Source organism: Zingiber officinale, chromosome 8A (genome assembly GCF_018446385.1).
Source record: "Zingiber officinale cultivar Zhangliang chromosome 8A, Zo_v1.1, whole genome shotgun sequence".
NCBI lineage: Eukaryota > Viridiplantae > Streptophyta > Magnoliopsida > Zingiberales > Zingiberaceae > Zingiber > Zingiber officinale.
Window position 1 is genome coordinate 24867127 of NC_056000.1, and position 22558 is coordinate 24889684.

Sequence of the window (22558 nt, forward strand, 5' to 3'; positions counted from 1 at the left end):
CCATCTAAATTTTTAGTTTAATTTTGAAACGGCTGTAACAATTATAACTGTTATAACTATCGAATAACTCAATTGTAATAATTATAAAATCATAACAACTGTATGATTTGCTACACATCCCCAATTCAAGATTTAAACGAAAAATATAAATAAAAATTAATAGTGAGAAAACAGTAGGACACAATTGTGTCATTTTACACGAGTTGATGAAATGGATGTCATTTGATAAAAAATCAAAATGGAATTTGTAGAAGAAAAATGCCCTTTTGATTTTTCTCCTAGATGATAAACATGCCAGTATATTAAAAATAAATTAATGTTTTTTCATAATAAAAGTTCTAAGAATGTTTAACTAAGCAAATACAAGAAGCTATGTTAACTCTAAAAAAAATTGTCCAAAGAAGCAAATTACAAGAAATTATATAAGCCATAGATTTCTAGTCCACAAAGACAAATTGTAAAGCTAACTTTTAATTGGAAGGAGGCAAGTGTGCGCTTCAGCCGCCACCGGAAAGCCTAACAACGCAACGCATATCTAAACTCGGAACATCTCACAAAATTTGAAGAGCTTGCTACCTCAGGTCTCCCTTCTGGATTTCCGAGCTCGAGGAGCAGATGCATCATCAACTTTTACATTCTCTTCTTTCTCTTCATTAGTGCCATTAGTGCCTGGAGAATCATTCCCAACAGTTTCGGCTGACTTGGTTTTGGAAGCAGACGGTGCTGAGACTTGTCTCTGTCAAATGCAAGGTTTAGGAAGTCAACACCCAGATATATCTAAAGATAGAACATAGCCAGATTGAAAGCCTCTCAACGACTCACCTGAGGTTTCTTTTTGCTACCAAAGAGAAGCCTGACTATGACAGTGGCAAATACCACTACCGTGGATACCAGAACTCCAATGGTGACGGTAGGTTGTTTCTCTGCTTTCTCAATAACATCCTGCTCCAAAATCAGTCATCAAATGTGAAAGGACTAATCTGGATTTAAGATAGGAATATAAATAGGAAAATCTTATAGATAATAGAACATACAATGATTTTTATCTGGTGTGGTTTCAAGAAAGGAATGTCTGCTATCCTGTAGAGAACATCAAATATCTTCTTCTGCAATAACAATGGCATTGGGTGTGAGAAGGGTACAGCAGCAGCTTTATTTAGTTTATTAGAGTTAGTAGAACTAAACATTACCTGGAGACCTGAAAGTCCATCTTTAAACCCAGCACCAGCGTCTTCAGCCTTCTGCTTTTCTTTCTCAACGTCATACTTAGGCTTCCATGTCTCCAACCGATACGACTCAGCAACCTTCTCGTCAGTAGATATCAAAATATTGTCAAACAGAATCCCATCCTGCATGGTCCATATCTCAATACCAATGGCATCAATAGGCTCAATGTTCGGTTTGTCCAGTTCGAAGTATTCGGGGTTATCTATCTCTTGTGGCTTCCAGATACCCTTGTAGTTCGGATTGTCAATTAGAGGAGCAGACCACTTCCCCTTGTATGCTGGATTCCTCTTCATGGGCCTCTTCCACTCTCCACAGCCGGGTGCTGCTTCACACTTGGGGTTGTCAACCTTGGGTGCTTCCCATTCTCCATCCTCTTCATCATCCCAATCCTCTGGCTTTGTTGCTTCAGGGTCATCAGTTTCCGCAGGTTCATCATCCAGCCATCCTTCTGGTTTGACAGCTTCCTCATCTTCAATCTCCATTGGCGCATCTTCATCCCAGTCATCAGGCTTTACTGCATCAGGGTCTGGAATTTTAGCTCGCTCATCCCAATCCTCAGGTTTCTTGTCATCATGGTCAGGAATTGTTTTGGGCGGGATAAGAGCTGGCTCAAAGTCATCAGAAGACAATAAATTCGCCTTTTTCTTCTCTTCACCGTCAATCAAAATTTTCAGCTCATTGTCAGGTTTCAGAATAGCAGTATAAACATGAGAATTTTTGTCAAATGGTACTGATGGAGGATACTTCAGATGGTGTTCCACAAACTTTCCAGTTTTAGGATTCTTGTGCTGAAGGATGAAGTGCACCTTATTTGTAGACCCACACTTATCAGGTCCAAACATGATAGTAAATGGAGACTCATTATTAAATCCCTTAGGAGTCCATCCAGCTTCTTGTGGACGTAGGTACTTAAGATATGCGCCTCCACATTCAAGTCCATTTTGTAACCGGACTTCAAACTGAAGAACTGTTCCATCCTTGAGAGCAACTGGCTCCTCAAGTTCCTTGACAATCGCATATTTTCTGGCTTGTTCGCTGACAAGAAGCCCATAGTCTTCATGACCATCACTCTTCGAGTGTTTCCATGTACCTAATCAACAAAATGAGACATTGTAAGAAAGATGCATTGGCCCCCAAAGAAAATAAATACATATGACCCAGGTTTGAAAAATTCAGTATACATATTTGCTTAAAAATTTTAGTCTGCAGACCACGTTTTCTACTCTATCTCGGAGGGGAAAAAATCAGAACAATTATATTAAATTTTCATTATGAATTCTATTCCTGATTGACAAGGAATAACTATAAAAACGAAAACCTAACAAGAAAGTCTTAATGTTATAATATATGAGGGATAGAATGGCTCTTTCTCCCAAGTTATCATCCTGATATGACACTATTAAATAAAAGAAATTCACATTAACCAACTAGATAAATATATAGAGGCCGTATAATTGAAAATTAAAAAAGAAATAATGTATATAATTATAAAGTTATCACACAATGTTCATAATCAACAGTTGCTTGGTCTAAACTTCCTTTGATTATGTTATGCTTCCAAGGAAATAAAGAAGCACTTTGGAAAAGGAAATGTCAAACTTATTCTAATTGAAAGGAATAATAATTCCTAGACTTAAACTTACTGCAGTTAGTACTATTTTACTTGAAAATATGTTTACTGAATTTAACATTTCATTTTATCAATTATTTCATCATAATTGATATTATATGATCTTATTTCTTATAAGAAATTATTGTTTTTCATTATCAAATACATTTACTAGATAAACTTGAGGTTGAAAAACAGCTAAGGTTGGTTGCCACTTTGGTGATGAAAACTTCGGTACTCAAAAACTCAAAAAAAACACCACACCATGCTAGTAATGACATTCTAAATTGCCAACGTTGAATCATTAAAACAAAGAGAGTACATCACATATCTCTAAGAATTTTTTTTGGATTATTAAATAGTGTCTTATATGTACAAACGAGAATAATTGGATAATAACCAACTTAATTATGTCATGTGTTTAAGCAATCAAGTTATTTAATTATTTTCAATTTAGATATTTGTTATAGTACCAGCATTGTAAAGATACATCATAAGGTTGCCAGCTTATATGAAATTGTTTAAAAAAAAATTGATTACACTCACTCGAGTGCCCCTCACAGCCTGTCCCAGGTTAGGTGAAGGGAGATAAATCACGGGCTCAGCTTATAGTCTAATGCAAATGGCTAGGGGATGGGAGGAGTTTTTTTCCGAAGGCATGCACCCGCTGGAAATTGTGCCTCATTGTAGCAAATGCCAATTTATGTGAAAGTACATTAAGATAAAGGTATAATTTTTTTAGTAGTTTCAAAGTCATATTCTTTCATGAAACATCCAGGATATAAACACCATAACTTCATTTATTAGATGAAACCAAATGCCATCAACCGATGGAATCACTTAGATGTGGTTGGTAAATTCAATTAGGCTTTCCAACTAATTTCTTTATGATTAGAATTATGAGAAACTTTTGTTCCGTGATAAGCTAGTTTGTGTATCAATAAACTAAGAACATTTATTTTCAGCAGTGTAGCTTGACTTCTACTTATTGCCAAAAATAACATATGAAGTAAATGTTTGACATTTATACAAGACAAGATAATGAGAATATAAACAGGCTCCTGACACTTGATCTGCACAATATATCGTTAGAGAAATACAATAATTTCAAAAAAAATCTAAATTAGAACCTGTTAGACTTGTGGTTGAGTTTCTTAGCATCGAATACTAATATGGCTTTACTGGGTAAACAAATCAGAGATTTAAACCGTTGATATTAATCAATAGACTGAGCCAACAAAAAAAATACACTCTAGCTCCAGAAGCTAAAAAAAAAGTTAGAACCTAATCCAACTAAATTTATCAGGTCCAAGTGACTAGTTGTTCCTTAGCTATGCAACATGGTCAGCGACAAATCCAGAATGTCTCAATAGTTACCCAGAATTAGTAGATTATGCTCGTAAAAACAAGGTGAGCCCTTGCTCACCTATCTACTATTTTTTTTAGGACTAACTGATCTACAATAGAAGCGCTTAAATTACACTATTTTTTTTATTCTTAATTAATTTCCATATTTTTTTTTCTTCCTTAGATTTGTAGAAAGTGATCACAGATTCGGCGAACCTATCAACAAAATTGAAAGCAGCCAGTTGCAAGGTGAAATCTTCGCACTGTCGACAGAAAATTTACTGCACCCAAGAATCAAGAGCAGATCCGGAAGGAATTTACCTTCGTAGTCCGCCTTCTCGGAGACAATCCATCGCCCCTCGAAAGACTCGTCAAACGATTCGTAGAACAACTGAAACAAATAGGCTAAATTATTATCTACATCTCAAATTCAAGCTGAAGAGAAAATTCGCGGAAAAGGGAAAAACTACCGGATCCGACGCCCAAATCTGGGAGAAAAGGGCCGCAATAAACATCAAGACAAGCGGTGCCGTCAAGTTCCTCCCACCCATTATGAGGGGAGAGAGGAGATCGCGACGGAACGAGCGAGCAACGACCGCGATCTCCGAAAGATGAGAGGGCGGAGCGAGGAACTCCTTCGCCTTCACTTGATTCGGGGACGATTAAAAGGACCCGGAGTGACTTGTCTCCGCCAATGAACTGAGAGACCACGTCGCTTATACGAATAGAGTTGCGCCATGTCATTCAACACCTATGGGACGCAGGTTCAGTAGAACCACTATTTAGACAGCCGTTTGATCTGACAATAGCTTCTAATAGACGGTCAATATTTGATAATGAATCGGCATGAATAAATTATATATATATTTTTAGATGTATTAATTTTAAAGATAGTCTATAGTAATTTAGAGTATAGTTTATATACATTCAAAACTCATTTTTAAAATATTTATCCCATTTAAAATTAAATTTTTTTATTATTTTTATATTTACCGTACAACATCCGTGGGAACAAAAATTATATATTTTTTAAAACAATATAAAATAATATACAATTAATAAAATATAAATATTTAAAAAATAATCTTTGATAAATTTGAAAAGAATGGCTCAAGTTATTAAAATAACACCTTATAGTTTTTAATGCAATTGCTCAAAAGACAAGCAAAGTTGGGAAGACAAATTACACATTTTGATAATTATCATAGGTCATACTAATTGATATTGTCATCTCGTTCTACTCCTTTGTTAATTCTTACTTTTTACTCTTTTTTTTTTTCTCTTTCATATACCTACAACTTTCCTTTCTATCTTCTATTTCCTTTGAATAAACTTTTTAAATTATCATATATTTCTAACGCGTATGAATTGATTAAGGACATTTTTATCTTAGCATTTTATTTTTTCTAAGTTACATCTATTTTTAGAAAGTATTTTTGATAAACTCATAAGATTGCTTGAGAGATAATGCACGTACTTCATTTACCTTGTGTTTTGATTCTCCTCCTTTATTGTAGCTTTCCTCTGATGGTCTTCCCCCTTCATCGATGCTCATTTCTGAGCTGTTTTCATCTTTTCTTTGATGATTTGTCATTAGGATTATGTCATTGATCTCCTCGATCTTGGATTCCTATGATGACGAAGAGATATCCATCGAAGGATCAGATTTTTCTTGTCTTGACTCTTTGTGGTGTTCCAAGAACTTTTCCTAAAGTTCTTTTGCACATGTATAGTCGCCAATTCTTTCAAGTTCATGCACAGGTAAAACATTAAGTAGATGAAATTCAACCTTACCATTAGCCATGAATTCGTTTCTTTGTTGTTTGCTCCATCAGTATTCCTCAAGTTCTTTTTTGTCTGTTGTTTTGGGTACTTTGAAACCATTTTTTGATACTTAACATGATGTTAAAATTCGTCTTGAAGAAGACCTCCATTTTATGTTTCCAAAACTCAAACTCCCTCTCAAATGTTGGCAGATAGATGTTTGGTCCGACCATCGTCTCGGTGCTTCAGTTGACGGTTAGTCCTTTTGAGTTGTTCTGGCTTTGATATCAATTGTTGGTGCAGCGGGGTCGACAAGAGGGGGTGAATTGCTTGTAATATAAAAATAACCCCTTTCTTCTTCTTTTGACTTAGATTAGTATCATAAGTTAATTAATAAAAAAACAATTTACATAGAGAAATACAAACTTAAAAGAGTAGGTAAAAGTTCAAGATTTACTTAGTTACAACCTACATAGTTGTTAATCCAAGGTAGAAGAAAGCTCACTAAAAATCTTCTTCGTCGAAGACGGAAAAGTCTTTTACACATGTTAACAACTCAAAAATGACTAGGAAAGATTACAAGAGTTGTAGTTACAGTTGTATTTTTATTTCCTAGCTCTAGGGGTATTTTTATAGTTCCTGAAAAATCTTATTCGAGGGTGGAAAGTACCTTTAAGAGGGTTCAAGGCGCCTTCAATCGGTTAAATTTTATCCATGCGAAGATAAAATGTTATCTTCACTAACGACTATCGGAAGTTGCCTTCAAAGGCTTCGAAGGCGCATTCGATACACAGTACGAAGGTGAGGTGCCTTCCATCCCTTGAAAGCATCTTCAGTACTGTTCACAGAAAGCATCTTTGATCAAAGCCTTTGAGGGTGTCTTCATCACTGTTCATCCGAAAATGGTTAACTTCCCTTGTTAACCATTTTTCGCTCCGTTTTCAACACTGTTCATCCGGAATTGAGCTCGCCCAAACCCAACTCCGATCTTCTTCTCAAGCAGACTTCCTCCCCGGCTTCTCGTCCCTCGAACGTCGTGTATATCTTTCTCGTCCACTGATATACTCTTCCGCAGCACCTCATCGTTTGGATGCACCGAGACCATCGACTCCCTTCCTGTGTCATCCTTCTCATTAACCGCATCTTCCACTCGACTTCTTGTGTTCCTAAGCTCCTACACACTTAGACACAAAGATCAAATACAATAGGACTTAACTGAACTTGGTTGACTACATCAAAACTACCCAGGGGTACTTTCACACATGACATGAAATGTTTGTAATCTAAGCTCTTTAGGTTGATTAGTGGGTTTTGACCAAAATCTACTAATGCACTTAAGCTATTTTGATTTATGTAAAGTTCCTCATCATGTAGGGTTGAGTGAGAAAGATAGATATGATATCAAATCTTAGTTCTAATTAAAGGAACATTGTAAGCATGGTGTGGGTATGATATGAGAGGATCAAACCCAATGTGTGCATGATATGAGAATATCATGCCCAACGTGGGCTTGATTTGAGCAAATTAGGTTCATGTTGGTCTTAGTCTCAAGGAGACTAGGCCAAAATATTTTAACTGAAAGTTAGCATAATACTGGAGCATCTCCGGAGAGCCCGAAACATGTAATGGAGGACACCTGAAATTCTTGTAACCTCAGAAATTCACGGGATATAAAATGAGTGCAATATGAACTCTATAGATTAATCATTGAATTTTAACCGAAATCCACTAATAAACCTAAGTTATTTAGATTTTATTTTTTTTATAAATTTACGTTCATTCGGTATAATTGAGTGAGAAGAAGGTAGATATGACGTCAAACATTGATTCTAATTAAAGGAATATTGTGAGCAAAATCATGTTGGGCTTGATCCTCTCATATCAGGTCCATATTGTGCTTGATCCTTTCATATCATGTCTTTTGTCAGAACTAAGATTTGACATCATATGTAACTTTCTCTTACTTAATTTTATCATATGAGTACAAGTTTATAAAAATTTAAATAGTCTTGATTTATCAATAAATTTTGATCAAAATTCATTGATCAATTTATATTATATTCATTTATGTTCTTTAAATTTTTAAAATAGTAAGGATTCTAAAGATGTACTCTATTATTTATTTTAGGCTACTCATAGATACTCTAGATTAATCTTGGTGGGAGGAGTAAAAATTAAAAAATTTAATGAGAAGAAAGAGAAGAAAAGGAGAAAAATTACATGAAAACGACAGAGAAAAAATTTAGATTTGGCACGAGAGAGAAAGGAAGATCCGATAAATTTGAGCGCCTTTTTATAATTATCAAGGTACGGTGTGTCTGGATCGATTACGCCTTTGGGTTCGAATAAAGAAAGGTGAGGACACGGATGTCATTTTGCATCCAATTTGGGGTTCTTTTTGCCATTTGGTCCGCGCCCGTTCATCGACCAACCATCGCCTACTTGGCGCGGTTTCTCCATTTTTAGCTTCCAATAAAACGATAACAAAGAGCAACGGCATCAATTCTTCCTCCCCCGCCTCCCGCTGCGTCGTCGCTGAATCGGAGCTCGTCCAGCCGCCGATGAGCTCGGGATTCCGACACGTAGTTCCTCTGATCATTACCTAGGCCTGGGGTCGCCGATCCTATCAGCTTGTCGGTGGTAAACTGGTCGGCTGACTTGGAACCGAATCGCGCGTAGCCACGGCCTAGGGTTTCCCCCGTTTCGCCCCATTGTTTCTTCTTGGTCGAGGTGATGTTCCAATCTTGTTCCTAGTCCCTTCATCCTCTTCGGATTGTGGTTTTCTTTCGATCCTCGTCTAAGTTTTCATCTTTAATTCGATATTTCATTATTGTTTGTTATTTCCAGTTATTTTATCTATGAGATCAATTTTCTGAATGGTTACCACCTTAGATTGGTATTACTTTGGCAATTTAATTTAGCAATGATCTGAATCTGTCATTTTTTTTTAATCTGGTTGACATGCATTTTGTTGTGGGGAGTTAACATTGTTTCCAATTCAAAGGGGAAACTTGCTTTGATGTTTCTGATACTAACACGTTGGCAATATAATTTGTTTTATCAGATATTAATAGGATGCAAGGTAAAATGCCCGAAAACTCTCTTCCTCATCATACTACTGATTCGAATCAGAAGATCATTGAGACAGATGGTGCGTCAAAGCGGTTGTATCAAGTGTGGAAAGGAAGCAATGTAATTAGATCCCCAACCTCATGCTTTTTCTTGCAGCTAATCAATCTGATAGATGCTCTTAAGTTGAAAAAGCAACTAATTATCTCCATTTTAATCTCTTGAAGAAATTCTGTTTCGGAGGGAGACTTATATTTGGTCCAGATGTGAGATCCTTAACGCTCACAGTACCTCTCATTGTTGTCCCAGTTATCTTCTTTGTGTTATTTGTTTCAGACAAGTTGGTGAATGAGTTTCAGCATCACTTGGGAAATTTTATTGTTGATTTCGCTGTTGTCTTTACTGCTTATGTGAGTGGCTCTTCCTCGTAATATTATTTCATCATTTATGGTTTAGCTTCTCTTACTATGCAGAATTCCTTTTCCAGCTAGCACATCAGTTTTAGATTGAATTTTACGGGGTGGGTTTAGACAAATAAAGAAATGTGTTTTGTTGCAGGGTGAGGCTCAGACAACTTAATTACTTATACACAATTAGTTGTCCTTCTTTTGTTTCATCTCGGTTATGCCTTCTGAAAGTAAACTTACACCTTCGACGTCAAGCGTGTATATATTGTAAGTTTCAAAATAAAGTTGCAACTAAAAACTTAAAGACTCATCAGATGTAAAGCCCCAGTGTCCATGATTATTCTTGAGAAATGATCGTAATAATAAGCCAAAACACAACTGGATCGAAATTTACTTCCCCAAGAATTTGTAAGAGAACAATCTAGTTTAGAATTTTCAACTCTAACACAGAAATAACTGTAATTCAAAATGCAGGGGTGATGGTTTTGTGAACTTCCATTTTAGCATTCGCTGGAAGCTTTTGATCTATCATTAATAGTATCATCAGTATTCTTGGTTTTTGTTATATGCAGGATATTCTTATGCTATTTCTCACTTCGGGCAGAGATCCAGGGATTGTTCCTCGCAATGCACAGCCTCCTGAACTAACAGATGTTGAAAGCAACTCCACTATCTCTGCAGAGTGGTCAGGAGCTTATGGCGGCTCAGTTTTGCCATTGACCAAGGATGTATTTGTTAATGGCATTGTTGTGAAAGTCAAATATTGCAATACATGCATGCTTTATCGTCCGCCTCGTTGCTCCCATTGCTCAATTTGCAACAACTGTGTTGAACGATTTGATCATCATTGCCCCTGGGTTGGCCAGTGTATCGGAAGAGTACGATTTTCTTCTTTACTTTCTACACCTTATTTGTTTTAAAATGTTGAATCGTCCATGGTCATGAATCAGATGCAATTTAATTTAACTAGAGTTGCCAAGCAAAGAGAGATAGAATTGGATAAAAAAGAGATTCAATATCTCATGAACTAAAAGTGCCATCATTCTTCCAGATTATTGGTAGCCAATGTCCTGATACAACACTAGTCAGATTAAATTAGCAAGGATAAGATTAATAAAGAGTAGCTTGGAATTAAAAACTTAGCCTGATTTGACTTTAACATTGCCCAGGTTTTAGCTACTCTTAGGTCCTGACGTTCAAGGTGGTTCTGCTAACCTTGACTTGCAATCTGAAAAACTTCATTGTTCAAATTCATCAAGTTCTTCCTCTCATTTACTACTAGCTTCCACCCTAAGCTACTGTATTATGCTGTCATTCTTCTTGATGTTGTCATTGGCCGTTTTTAACACATTAGAGGCTAATTTTTAATACCAAGGAGAGTCATCATCTCAATGTTGGTTGAATTTTACTTGCAGGAATAATGTTCAAATAACAACTTATTTCCACGAACTACCTCCTTTTCAATTGAAAATACATAACCTTTTTTTGTTTCACAGACTTGCGTGTTTGAATGCTTTCAGTTTTCCTATTTCTTGTATAGTTTCTTCTAAGAGATTCCAGTTAGCAAGACAAACATATGATAACTTGAGGTTGGCCTTCTTATATCTAGAGCTTAATGTTAACTCTTAATTTGAGATGATTCATGGAAGGAAAACTTTGACCAAAACAGTGCTAGATTTCCACACCTTTTTGATGGCTTGAGAGTGGCCCTTGAAGCTCATTTATTGATGCCACAGTCAGAATGATAGGACTGTAACTTATACTGCTCGAGCATGAAGTTTTGGTTACACCTAACTCACTTGTAAAGGTTGGGTGGGTAACCATTGTTTATATACATGCCATGCCGTCGTGCTATAGCAAACATTTTGAGTCCTTGCATTTCATTATTGTGTATACCAGTCATTCTATTCTTGGTTAGCTTCAAACTTTTTAATTGTCAAATAAAAATAATATAATTTCCAAGCATGTTCAGACAACACATGTTTCATTCATCGAGACTTATATTTATCTATTTTGTGCAAGCAGAGGAACTATCGTTTCTTTTTTATGTTCGTCACGTCCACGACATTACTATGTCTATACGTCTTTTCCTTCTGCTGGGTTAACCTCACAAAGATCATGGAAGCATATCACTGCAATCTCTGGGAAGCTGTTCTGCAATCACCTGTTTCTGGAATTCTCATCATTTATACATTCATAGGAGCTTGGTTTGTTGGAGGCTTGTCCACTTTTCACCTTTACTTAGTTTGCACCAATCAGGTAAGTTCTTTAATGCTAAAGTTGTACTTCCTAATATGCAAAGTCCCATGTCTCACAAGTAATATGCTTGCAGACAACATATGAGAACTTCAGATATCGTTACGACGGCAAAAAGAATCCATATAACCATGGATGCATTCATAACGTCAAGGAGATCCTCTTCTCAGGAATCCCTAAATCCATGAATAATTTCAGAGCAATCACTAAAGAGGATTCATCATGGTTCTCTTCATCACATTCTATGGGGAGAGCTATGAATTCACGTATGATGAAGCCAGGCTTTGACCTGGAGATAGCTGTCAAACGGCACAATGCTGCTGCAGAAGAGCTTGAAGGCATGGAGGATCAGTTTCAGTTCGGAGCAATAGAAAGATTCGGCTCCAAGACACCACATTCAGCATTTTCTGCAGACAAAGGCAGTTGGGAAACACCAAAACATGTTAAAGAATTCGAAATGGACCAAGACTGGCAGGAGAAACAAGACATGGAGAGCTTATCTGTTGAGTTTAAAATGACACATGGATATGATGATAGAGTAATGAACCATGAATTTGCTTAACAATCAGTCAAAAAACAGTTGCTTAACCTTCGGTTTTGATGAAAAAAAAGAGGGGGAAAACTGCAGCTGCGAGTCCAGCTAAATGGAAGTGGATCTCCTAAGTAGCAGACTCACGAAGCAGCATGCAAGGACACTTGCCTGTATTTTTCATTCTTATTTTGTATAGACAGAAACATAACGTGGAGTTTATGTGCTTGTACATGAATGCATTTCTGTTAATGTGAGAGATTTTCTGACGTTCGCCAAGAAAAAAAAAACAAAGAGGTGAGTACGAGGAGTTCAAGATCGTAAGTCTTAGCAAAAATCAAAAACTTCAGGGGGGTAAAACGAAATCTTTCCAATCTATTTAATGGTCTGCCTGTCGCTGTTCAGTCATTCCACCCCAGAGGGAACGGATATCCCTCCCAAACCCCCCTTTACGCCAAAACCCTAATGACCATGGCCGAGACCAGTGAAGAGGCCGAATCCCAAACCCTAGAAGGATCCATCCCCAGTCCTCTGCTTCCCTCGAAGCGCAAGCCTGATGCCGAATTCCCTGAGGAAGGAGAGGGGGAGCCGGAGAAGAAGCTGAAGCATCAGAAGCCGGAGATCGCATCTGGCCCTGTTCCGCAACCCCAAGATGCAGCCAACAGTGAAGACGGACAGAATGAGGAAACGATGGCTGACCCTAATGGGGCCGTCAAGAGGAAGGGTGCGCTAACGGCGGTGGACAAAGGGAAAGGAATACTGGTGGAGGAAGAGGAGGAAGAGGACGACGACAGCGATGGCAGAGATGAAAGCAGCGGCGGAGATAGTGACGACGCGGTTGGAGGGGAGGAGGATGATGACAGCGATTTCGTGGATGATCCACTGGCAGAGATCGATCTTGATAACATCCTTCCTTCGAGGACGCGTCGGCGGGAACCTCCTCCTCCAGGGTCTTATTTCGACCCCGATCAGGGTGGAGATGATAGTGATGACAGCGAATGAGGTGTAATGCGGCTTTAAAGAGGTAAGTTTAGTGGGAGTTTTCTTATGTCTATTTCCATGGTGGATTTCATGATCTGTTGTGAAAGCAATTGTCACAATTCTCTTGCTTGCTAGAGTTTACTATGATTGGGAGGAACAGTTAATGTTTCTTTTTGCTAAGATGACGTTTTGCGTGTGCCTATGTTTTAAATAGTAGGTTTGTTTACTTGAAATATATATTATACATGACATTCAGATGACAGGCAAACCTACAAAAAAAGGACTGCAGACAAATAACATCCTTAGAGATATGTATGCTTTATCAGTATAGTAAATCGAGTAATTGGAGAAAACACATGTGCAGGGTTCACTGGAGAAAATTTCTGTTCTCATGCATTATATTAATCAAGAACTGAATTAGAAAATGATTTATTCATGATTTACTGGATCCTATTATTTGGTCAATTATGGTTACTAAGTTGTTAAAATTGCATGTAGGCATCTTGATATCAATTGAAAAATGTCTCACAAGAAGCAAGAATTTTCTTTCAATATGTCATAGATATGGTTCTTGGTCCTAATCGGAACTTTACAGATATAGTATCATAAACTTTAAAATGTGTTATAGGAAGAAGCAATACCCCTGATAACATTTGTTTGTCCCTTTTTTATTTGTTTAGAATCATAAATCCTCTTGAGAGAGTTCTGTACTCTCCTTTATCACCTCTCCCCCTTGGATGCTCTAATATTGTTTTATGCCCCAAAAAATCCCGTATGGTTTTTTTCCCATCTCTTATTCCCCCATATTACTTGGAGCCTGGAGGTTCAGTATGTTTCGGCTGATGTATGTTGTGAATGGAATAAATTGTCTTGTTTTAGATATTTCGGTTGGGCATCAGTTGACGAATTCCGTCTAGACGTAAAATTTTGACCTAATTATATTGTTTGTGAAAGGTCTACTTTACTTACATGACTAGCTTCAAGTGTCAGATAGGACTTAGATGGCCATTGTCCTCCTCCTGCAGAAATTACAGCTGAGCTACTAATGCATCCTGTGGGAAATCTGTCAAGGCACAGGTGTTGTTTTTTGGTTACTTTTTTAGGGACCTGGGTGAATTGCCTCTTTCTCATTGTGGGGTGTGAAGTTGTATGCGATGGCCCTCCACACACTTCAACGTTTTGGCTACCTTTGCAAAGGAATATGCTTCTGGAAATTGATAGAACTGTCGAAGTTAGCATGATGCAAAACATCAGCTGCTTAGATGTGTTATATGTTTATTTTTCATGAAATTAGTGCTACAATAAATAGAAAACTATGTCTATATATTTATTACCATTAAATTGGAGATACAATAAATCGAGAAACTGTGTACAGAAGAAGGTAATGCTATATAAGTTTTTTTCCATAACATGCGTTGAGTGGCTGTCAAAATATTAATCTATAAGTTGGCATCCTAACAATCCCATGATTCTTAGTGGAATGGTAATTATAATCATTGATCAATTGATTACTTGTGATTTGTAGTTCAGAAATTGAAGCTGTATATAAGTTGTCAGCCTAATCGCAAAATTCTTAATGTAAAGGGCATAGAAGATTAATTAATATAAATTGCTAATTAATTCAGTATTTTATTTTATGTTGGTCAAGACATGCTAGAAGATAATGTCGACTAGGTAGTACTTACGAAGAAAAGAGATTTTGTAAGCAAGAGATATCTTAAGAGAGGGTTATTCAAATCAACCTTTGTAGAACCTAATCTGAGCAATAAGCCTCCTACACTTATTCAACTGGGTTTTTTGAATTTTTGGCATGTGTGTCTAGAACATGTCGACTTTGACACTACAAAAAACTACTAAAATTGTAGCTGATGGCCAAATTTTAAGTTTGGCTCAAGGTTCAAGTGCATGATTTGTGTGAGGCTACAATGACGAAGTTGTTTTTTCTTTTAATTGAAAGAAACACTAAACCTTTGGAACTGGCACGCCATAATATTTGTGACATATTGAGAAACGGAAAGGACTTTATCACCTTTATTGATTGAACAAAATACAGTTATGGGGTTTTGTTGTTAAACAAGAATAAACCTTTGAAGTGATTAATCACCACAAGGATGAGGTCGAAGAGTCGACTAAGCTAGGTCATCAATTATGATTAATGAGGAGAATATGGGGCACCACTTAAGGAATTTTGCTTTGAGATGAGCATCATTCAACAAATGATTGCACTCTACACAAGGATCATACACTAAATGAGATAATAAATACTACGTCAATAAGTTTGGATTATCCGAGAACTTGTGGGAGGAACTATCCTCTCGGTAAACCACATTTTGAACAAGGTACCCTCCAATCTATGATCTTTTATGATTTTGTGAAATAAATACCTAAATGCCCTTGGGTTTTTACAGCATCGGCAATGTATTAACTCAAGAACTAATTAACTTCCTTTTTTGGATAATAGTGGTCAGAAGTATTTCCATGTTGAAAGCTACAAATGCCCCCACTATATGCTTCCAAGTTGAAGTACCACTAGGTTTCTCATTCATCAACGCTTTTTCTTTTTTATAATATCTCTTATCTATTGAATTGTAAAATTTTACAAGAGATTAGTTATCAATTTCTCTTCTAATGTCTTCTCACTTATTTGATGTGAAATTTGTGTACTTTTTTTGCTAACATCTAGCATCTTTTTTTTTGCTTCGGATTCATACATGATGCAGTAAATCTTAATCTGCTTACCAAAACAAGTTAGTACATTATAACATATCTTTTATATTGCTTTTGATTTGTCAGAGAAACCACGGAAACTGCAAATGAGCATGCACTTACAAATTGCAAATGGGATTTTGGAGAAAGTAAAGCCTATCAGTACCTGATTTTTGGATATTATATTCTTCTGAGTGAAATATTAGTTAGAATCATAGTTATCAAGATTGTATTTGGATCTTTGGATTTATGAACCTAATATCCAAACTTGCTCACATGATCAAACTCTCAAGTAGGACTTGAACTAGAATCTCACAATCCATAGCCTGATCCTATGCCCCTTCATTGTTCCAATGTCGTTGATTTGAACAAGCTTGACTTAATAGAATAATTTTAAGTTCACACACTTTCAGAAAAGTAGACATCTTTTCAATATCATATAACCTCAAAAAAAAAAAAAAGAATTATATGAGAAGTTCTTTTAAATTTCAACAGAAAAGTTAACCTTTTTTGTTGTCATGTATAATGTATTTTATTTATAAGCTAGCTAGATAAAATATAATACTTTTGGATACTGCAAGAAGCATTATAGTTAAATTGAGAAACTAGTGTGAAAGCTATTTTTCTTTCCTTCTGTTGTACATTGCAGCATTGATGTAGAAAACATATGGAATACAAATTTAGAAATATTTATCATGATACCAGATATTGCAAAATAATATGTTATAAATTATAAATTTCAAATATAGTTTTCAAAATGATATTTTGTTTTAGTGTGGGATCTTATAATCTTGTGCTTAGGGTTGAGAAAGCTTTCATTGATCCTGGGTAGGATGTGATCTGTACAATCTTGACTAGGAGTGGATTAGCTGTGGTCCATGTCTCAGTATGAGTCATTTATGGGACTAAGTATAGCTTTATCACGGGAATCCCATGTTTGTTTTTAAGTTCTGAAAACTATAGGATTGTAATTTATGCAACATGAATGATCCAAGTACGGTTGATACCATATCCTAATTTAAAGCTTCGAATCCATTAAAGTAAATCAAAACAATATGATCAGATACATAGCTTATGGAGGGCAATGAAGTCATGCTGGACGCCTGACAACTCCAACCCTATATGTTAGCATTTTTCTCCACTGTAAGCGGTTTGAGTTTTAACATACACGCAGTGTGAGGTGTGAAATATTAGGGCATGTAGGTAATATGGATATATGATTCTCTATTTGCAATGCTGTGATAGAAGACCTATTGTTTGATCAACTTTCGATGGCCACTGTGATGTGTTAAAGTGTGTTTACATGAAAACTTGAGATTGTGTATGCCTGTATATTGCTAAATGGTATGAAATGATTTGCTTTATTCATAGTACTTGGTGTTTGTTTAGCTTTTTTAATCGCCTTCCTTGAAGAAGAGTGATGTTGAAGCGTGTTTTAACTCTGAATTATTTTGTTATCTGAAACTGCTGCGTTATTCTTTATGCCATACCTTGTCAACAGATCACGAGGCTTATGTCACACCGGTTGGATTCTTATGCAGGGAAGTAGAAGTTGGCGGATAAGATCGTGTAACAGCCAGTTGTTCATTCCCTTTAGAATTGTGATGTTTGCAGCTCACCAGTGACAATCAACACTGTTGATTTGTTTGTCATTTCCCTTAGCTTTTCTCATCCTATGCATTTTAGTATTAGGTGCAATATATTTTTTTTCCTCTATCATTTTCTACGGATTGATTAATAGCAATCAACACGCTAGAGTGGCAGTTATGCCTCTGTGTTTGCTATTTTCCAGGGTATAGATAAAATTCCATCAAATCCGGTTTATATAAAAATCTAGTTTGAACTCGACTATTCTCAACTCTCAAATTCCTATCTAGTTGCCTTGTTAGTGCCATGTTGCATCTTCGACCAGAACATAGATATAGTCTATGATATGATAATGATGAAGGATAATAATGGTTAGAGTTGTATGGTTGTATTGTGGCCTTCAGTTGAACTACTAAGAAGAAGAGATGTTCAATATGTGACTAATGTCTACGGTTAACAACTCAAGGCTTTCATTCTCATACTGTAAAGGCAAAAACGTTAAAAACATGCTTAAAATATGGGAGAAGAAAAATTTAGAAAATATTTCGTTTTGCACTCCATAAGTTATCTTTTTCTTTGTCCCTTATTAAGAATATTACATTTTATCTTCTATAGTTTATAAAATAAGAATAAAAAACTTCTTTCTCTATGGTATTGATTTTCTAACACTGCATGTAACATGGTTGGATCAAGTTTTAAAAAGTAAAATTATAATTCCAGTCAAAGAATTGTCAAAATAACCTTCATCATTTAACATCTTTTTTATAATTCGCTCAAAGCTATATTAAAGAAATGATATACATCTCAAAATTTCATCTCGACCAATTTTCACATGGATATTTTCACGTCAGCATTAAAAAAGTTTATTTTTTCTCTCTGCTGTATCTCTCTTAAATCTCTCGGTGCTCATTTCTCTTTACCTTCTTGGCTCCTTGTCCTAAATTCTTCCACGCGAAATCTCTCCACGCCCATTGAACGTTCACCGAAATCTCTCCACGTCTACCTTCTTCCCCAGCCCTCCCTTGCCCTAAATCTCTCCTCATTCGTCTCTTCAAAGATATCGATAGCGAAACCCTCCTCCTTCCCAGTATGTTGGAATTTCATGGTAATTTTGATATGATCAACCAAGTTAAAATTAGGTTATGTTGTGTTTGAACCTTGTGTCTAAGTGTGCAGGAACTTAAGAACACAAAAACTCGAGCGGAAGACGCAACTAGCGAGAAGGATGACACAGGAAGGGAGCCGACGGGCTCGGTGTATCCGAGGGATGAGATGCTACGGAAGAGTACACCGATGGACGAGAAAGGACGTGTGTGACGTTCCGTGGGACGAGAAGCCGGAGTGGAAGCTTGCTCGAGGAGAAGGTCGGAAAATGGGTTCGGGTGAATCCTATTTCGGTTGGCCAAAATCACCCAAGCGGAAGAGCCAGAGGAAGATAGTGAAGCTCGGTAGCAGCTTGAGTCTTCTATTGGAAGGCGCCTTCAATGTACATGGAATGCGCCTTCAATGTGCATGGAAGGCGCCTTCGACCAAGCTAATTTTATCATTGCCAAGAGATAAAGCTTTATCTTTTGGCGCCTCACTAGAGGCGTCTTCCAGTATATTGGAGGCGCCTTCCACCACGGATAGAGTTTCCCATGAGCTATAAAAAGACCTCTGGAGGTAGGAAATAGATAACGACTTCTGAATCAACTATGGTTTTAATTTCCTAACAACTTTCTAAGCTTTCAACGAGTGTAAGAGGTTTTTCCGCCTTCAATGAAGGAATTTTTCTTTTAGTGCTTTCATTGGTCTTAGATTAACAACCACTTAGGTTGTAATTAAGTAAATCTAGTGCCTCGTCTTTTAAGTTATCATTTTCATTTACTATTATAGTTGCTTTTAATTAGAATTGAAAGAACGGGAAAGGTATTATTTCCTTTTCAGGCAATTCACTCCCTCAAGCCGACCGCCAAGGGTCCCAACAAGTGGTATCAGAGCCAGGACACCTCAGAAGGACTAACCGTTGATTGAAACAACAAGATGATGGCCGGTGCAAGTATTCACCCACCAAAATTCGAGGGAGACTTCACACAATAGAAACGCCGGATGGAGATATTATTTAAAACAGATTTTGAAATTCTGTTAATTATGAAATATGAGTTTGTAGTTTCAAAAGACAAAGAAGAATATCAGTGGACGAAAAAGGAGCAAGCCGACTTCGTGGCAAATGGTAAAGTAGAGTTCCATTTGCTGAGCATCCTTCCACCTCAGGAGGTCAATCGAATCGGCAGCTACGACTCCACCAAACAGCTTTGGGAGAAGTTCCTAGAACTCCACGAAGGCACTTCAGAAGTGAAATTAACGAGGCGAGACATCCTCCGAACCCAGCTATCAAATCTACGGATGAACAATAGAGAAAACGTAGCGCAACTCCAAGCATGAATAAAAGAACTCATCACTTAGCTCAACAATCTCAGAGAATCGGTAACGAATCGAGATGCAATTCGGTATGCGCTCAACGCCTTCCTGAGAACTCCAGAATGGTCATCCTTAGTAGATACATACTACATCCCTAAGGATTTTGAGGTAAGTACACTAGAGAATTTATTTTCTACCTTTGAACTTCACGAAACTCGATGTGCAAATTCTAAAGAAATCGAAAAGTCGAACAACAATCTTACCTTGAAAGCCAAGAAGGAAGATCCTGACTCCAAAACATCCATCGACGAAAATGAAGCAGCACTGTTGGTAAGGAAGTTTAATAAGTTTATTTAATCTAATAAATTTAAGTTGAAGATAAAAAGGGATTATTGAAACAAAAGGAAGGTTTGATGTTACAACTGCAACGAAGAAGGGCACATCAAGGATAAATGCCCCAAACTAAAGGAAAAGGAGAAGGATAAGGGCAAAGCACCAACAAGATCCAAGCACAAGAATTTAAATGCCACTTGGGATGAATCATCGTCCTCTGAGTCCGAGATCGAAGAATATGCCAAATTGGCCTTACTGGTCGACCACTGAGAAGAAGATGAAAGTAGCTCAGAAATGAGCATCGATGAAGGGGGAGAATCATCAGAGGAAAACTGCGATGAAAGGGAAGCATCAGATCACGAGGTAAGTGAGGTACGTGCACTATCTCCAGAGCAGTCTTTTAATTTTATCAAAATATTTTTTAAAAATTTGTACAAATTAGAAAAAGAAAGCATTAATTTAAAAAGATAATTAGCTAAATCACGTCCCTTAGAAATGCATGATAATTTAGAATTAGAAAATGATAAATTAAAAATAGAAATTGAAAAGTTGAAAAATAATCATGCATGTTTGAGTTTGAGCAAACCAAAATTTAGAAAGTATGGTAGACTAAACTGGTACATTAGAAAACATCAGGGACAACTTAGAAAAATCCCTAGAAGTTATGTACCCCCTAAATTTTTAGTTAACCCAGTAAGAAGGAACTTATATTGGGTTCCAAAAATATATTTGAATTGAATTATTTTTTTTGGCATTCAGAAAGGAAATTAAATGATTAGTTTTTTTAAGAGGCTTTGTTTAGAAAGTAGTTATTGCTCCAATAATCAAGAAGGCCTAGTGCCTCGCCATACCCTGGAAGTCAATTATTGAAATAAATATTTAATTAAGTAACTGATAACTGTTATAATCTTTTAATAAGTTAAAGTTTTTTTTTATTAGTCAATGTATGTCTTTATGGATATTTTTTCTGTTTGAAATTATTTTTTAACTACCCCAAAAATTAATTTCAAAATCTTCTAACTTTTTCTATTATTTTTCCCTATTTTTTTTATGTGATCAAAGGGGGAGGAATATGTATAAGTTTAGGGGGAGTAAGAGATACTTTTTGGGGAGTAAGAGACACTATTTTTTAAAAATCACATTTTATTGCCTAATTTAGTTTTGCAAATTAATGCTTGTTAATACTTAACTTAATTTTGTAATTTCTTTACAAAACTTATGTTATTGCAATTTGTTTATTTTTTCCCCTAACTTGAACTAGGGTTGATGCACATTAAAAAGGGAGAGATTGTTGAAATTCCGTGATAGTTTTGATGTGATCAACCAAGTTAAAGTTAGGTCTTATTATGTTTGAACCTTGTGTCTAAGTGTATAGGAGCTTAGGAACACAAGAAGTCGAGCGGAAGACGCAACTAGCGAGAAGGATGACACGGGAAGGGAGCCGATGAGCTCGATGCATCCGAGGGATGAGTTGCTATGGAAGAGTAAACCGATGGACGAGAAAGGACGTGCGCGACGTTCTGAGGGACGAGAAGCTGGAGTGAAAGCCTGCTCGAGGAGAAAGCTGAAAATGGTTTCGGGTGAGCCCTATTTTAGTTGGCCAAAATCACCCAAGCGGAAGAGCCAGAGGAAGAGAGTGAAGCTCGGTAGTCGCTGGAGTCTTTTGCTGGAAGGCGCCTTCAATGTGCATGGAAGGTGCTTTCAATGTATATGGAAGGCACCTTCGACCAGGCTAATTTTACCGTTGCCAAGGGATAAAGTTTTATCCTTTGGCGCCTCGCCAGAGGCGCCTTCCAACCTATTGGAGGCGCCTTCCACCCACGTATAGAGTTTCTCAAGAATTATAAAAAGGCCCCTGGAGGTAGAAAATAGATAACGACTTATGAATCAACTCTAGTTTTAATTTCCTAGCAACTTTCTAAGCTTTCAATGAGTGTAAGAGACTTCTCCGCCTTCAACAAAGGAGATTTTATTTTAGTGCTTTCATTGGTCTTGGATTAACAACCAGCTAGGTTGTAACCAAGTAAATCTGGTACCTCATCTTTTAAGTTGTCATTTTCATTTACTATTATAGTTGCTTTTAATAAGAATTGAAAGAACGGGAAATGTATTATTTCTTTTTCAAGCAATTCACTCCCTCAAGCCGACCGCCAAGAGTCCCAACACAGCCCTCCCCTATCCTAAATCTCCCCTCCTTCGTCTCTTGAAAGAGATTTAGGGTTTACCCTCCTCCTTCCCTAGCGAAGGATTCAACCAACGAATCGAGGTATAAGGTATTTCTATAAGTGTTCAAATGGGTTATGCTAGTTTCCTTAGCTGATTTTACAAATTTTATATTTTTTT

General features: G+C 36.7%; 3 protein-coding genes across 7 annotated transcripts; 2 read left to right on the forward strand and 1 right to left on the reverse strand.

Annotated features, from left to right (window-relative positions):
• Positions 1–302: 302 nt before the first annotated feature.
• LOC122008049 (calnexin homolog) lies at positions 303–4837 on the reverse strand. The gene is made up of 6 exons (XM_042563628.1): positions 4654–4837; positions 4505–4574; positions 1191–2317; positions 1035–1106; positions 823–942; positions 303–736 (listed from the first exon to the last, which is right to left on the reverse strand). Exons 1-6 carry the CDS (start codon positions 4732–4734, stop codon positions 578–580), a joined length of 1629 nt encoding a protein of 542 aa, XP_042419562.1. The 5' UTR covers positions 4735–4837; the 3' UTR covers positions 303–577.
• Positions 4838–8394: 3557 nt separating this feature from the next.
• Positions 8395–12460, forward strand: LOC122008050 (probable protein S-acyltransferase 6). The gene is made up of 6 exons (XM_042563629.1): positions 8395–8677; positions 9012–9139; positions 9244–9426; positions 9996–10301; positions 11449–11682; positions 11756–12460. Exons 2-6 carry the CDS (start codon positions 9023–9025, stop codon positions 12239–12241), a joined length of 1326 nt encoding a protein of 441 aa, XP_042419563.1. The 5' UTR covers positions 8395–8677; positions 9012–9022; the 3' UTR covers positions 12242–12460.
• Positions 12461–12512: 52 nt separating this feature from the next.
• Positions 12513–17740, forward strand: LOC122008051 (histone H2A.Z-specific chaperone CHZ1-like). 5 transcript variants are annotated; one of them, XR_006119178.1, is made up of 3 exons: positions 12591–13232; positions 15983–16044; positions 17397–17740. XR_006119178.1 is itself a non-coding variant. In XM_042563632.1 (2 exons), the coding sequence occupies exon 1, from the start codon at positions 12674–12676 to the stop codon at positions 13208–13210; it is 537 nt and encodes a 178-aa protein (XP_042419566.1). In that variant the 5' UTR covers positions 12513–12673; the 3' UTR covers positions 13211–13232; positions 15983–16301. The 5 variants fall into 5 exon arrangements, 4 of the variants coding, with proteins under 4 accessions (XP_042419566.1, XP_042419565.1, XP_042419564.1 ...); XM_042563632.1 differs by lacking the exon at positions 17397–17740 and having other exon boundaries at positions 12513–13232; positions 15983–16301; XM_042563631.1 differs by lacking the exon at positions 15983–16044.
• The last annotated feature ends 4818 nt before the right edge of the window (positions 17741–22558 follow it).